Source organism: Aplysia californica, unplaced genomic scaffold (genome assembly GCF_000002075.1).
Source record: "Aplysia californica isolate F4 #8 unplaced genomic scaffold, AplCal3.0 scaffold00124, whole genome shotgun sequence".
In the NCBI taxonomy this organism is placed as follows: domain Eukaryota; kingdom Metazoa; phylum Mollusca; class Gastropoda; order Aplysiida; family Aplysiidae; genus Aplysia; species Aplysia californica.
The window spans coordinates 579,432-581,931 of NW_004797394.1; the positions used below are offsets into that span (position 1 = coordinate 579,432).

At 36.8% G+C, this 2,500-nt stretch overlaps 1 protein-coding gene across 1 annotated transcript in view; it reads left to right on the plus strand.

Annotated features, from left to right (window-relative positions):
• LOC101848513 overlaps positions 1–2,500 on the plus strand; it is a gene marked incomplete in the record, with an annotated part of 83,813 nt that overhangs the window by 49,397 nt on the left and 31,916 nt on the right. Inside the window, 1 exon segment of the mRNA XM_013081279.2 lies at positions 878–1,009. Coding sequence (XP_012936733.1) covers positions 878–1,009 — 132 coding nt within the window.

Here is a 2,500-nt window from a genome sequence, read left to right on the forward strand (position 1 = left end):
AAAGAAAGAAAGAAAGAAAGAAAGAAAGAAAGAAAGAAAGAAAGAAAGAAAGAAAGAAAGAAAGAAAGAAAAAAAGAAAGAAAGAAAGAAAGAAAGAAAGAAAGAAAGAAAGAAAGGAGAAAAACAGAAAGAAAGAAAGAAAGATAGACAGAAAGAAACAAAGAAACAAAAGCATAACAAGGAAACAAATAAATCAAAGAATGTTCCTTTTAAGGAAATTAAGACGTTTTCGTGTCGATAATAAGATTATGTCCCTTTTATACTATTCTATATTCGAAAGCGTGCAATTAGTTTGTATTTGCTGTTGGGCTGGGAATTGTAGGGTCAAAGATAAAGAAAAATTTGACAGAACCTTTAAGAAATCCTGCAAGATCTCTGGATATCATTTTACTACAATTGTTAAAATGTATAACACCACAAGTATAAAAAAAGATAATGTTAAAAAGCATTATAAACGACCCATAACACCCCCTTTCCACGCAGATTGTCCGATCAAGCAGCGGCAGATATGTACCTATAAAAACAAAGAAAGGTTATAAAAGAAGTTTTTTACCATCTAGCTCAAGGCTAATGTCATAATAAGCACAGATGTATGTATCTATATAACTCCAAAGGTCTTGTGATTAAATTCCTGCAGGTGCTTGAATGATGCTTCTGATGTAAAATGTACATTTTGTCAGCTTTACTTCTCTTTTCATATTGAATTTTAATGAGAGTAACATATAATTAAAACGTTTATTTTTACCTGCATGTGTTTTACGGTCCTGTACAGCCATGAAAAATTTCCCTCTGGGATTATACAGTAGTATCTTATCTTATCTTATCTTATCTTATCTTAGGGGTGTGCATATTTACAATGTTCTGATCTATAACTCAGAGAACCACTGCAAAGACTTCCCCCTGACGTGTCATAACGACGGTTTTCTCACGCTGGTGGAGGGTCAGTGTGCCTGCTACTGTCCTGAAGGGCTGGACCCTGCCACGGGATGCGCAGATATAATGAAAAAAGGTCAGTAGAGCGCCCTAATTGTCACTGTGGTCAGGTCTGGGCCGATTTTGAATACCTAATTGTCTGAACTACCCAGTAATTATTGTCAAAAAAATAATATGTATCCTACTTGTTGATGTGTCTCAATAATTAATAGCTGACAGGGGGAGTTACATTTTTTAACATTTAAACATTTTCCCATTAGCTATTTTGGAAAAGAAAAGTATCTAATGGTTATCCTCACGAACAATACAGTTACAATGGTGACATGGGGGCTTGAGAAAGTGAACGTTACAGCCTATAGGATGGATTAAACTGTGTACGTTATATCGACGAGTTGCTGTGGTATTGCTCAAGCTTTATTACTTAATTTAAGAATTCATAATTCTCTGCCACGTATAAGACATATTATTATGCCCTGGTACTGTTTGTGCGCTTGAAAGTAACTGTTACGTTCTGTTCTTTCTTTGTTTGTAATGCCACATAATAATAACCGGACTCGTAACATGAGATTCCCGGTTCGGGGGTTAGAGCCTCAGCTAGGTCCGACCTTGTGTCCTTGGAAAAGGCACTTTACACGAATTTCCCACTTGGCTCGGTCCTTTCGGATAAGGACGTTAAACTCGGAGGTCCCTCCTCTTATATAACCTAACGGTGTTTATTGGAGCGTTAAACCTATACCATTATTTAAATACTTTCCCATAATAATAAATCTGTCCGTCAATGTCTGACGATGCCCAAAGCATCTGCAGAAAGTTATACCCCCCCCCCCCCAAAAAAAAAGAAGATATATATAACATAGACCAATAAAATGCGTATCATAGTGACGTGTGTTTCCTACTAGGGCCTGTATGATAGAATCAGGCACAGAAGAGCTCGTCACATTCTGACTATTAAATTGAAGTAAAAGATTTTCTTTTCCACCGTGGATAGGTGCAGCTTGCGGGTTTCCCCTTTGGGTCTAACATTTCTAAATCGCAAAGCCACATTATAATGTGTTATCCTCATTAGTTTTAGTAAGTATTTTACGGCACTTTCAACACAATAAGGTCACATAAGTGCCGAAGAATACATGATAAATTGATTGAGTAGGTTATTTACGGCACTATCGACTCAATTTTGGTCATGTTAGTGCCACCGAAGAATACAGGTGTTACAAGAGAGTAACAAACACAAAAAAGAAGGAGAAGAAATAAGAACGATAGATGTTTGATAGGAAAGATGGAGCAAACCACATCAGAGCACCCGCTGATTGCTGCTCTCCAAAAGGTCTGTAAAGAGCCAGGCAGTCTTAAGTCAAGTAATTAATGTTGGAGACTCTCAGAGGAATCTACAGGGTGTCTTTATAAATTAAGTGGGGTATAAACGGCACACAAGTACAAAATATAGACTATTGTTTGTCCATTCAGATATTGAAAATCTCTCGGTGGGACAGGATATTCTTTTAAAAGTTCGTTTAGGTCACCACTAAAATGACATGTTTTCCAACAGAGAGAAAGGGAGAGAGAGAGA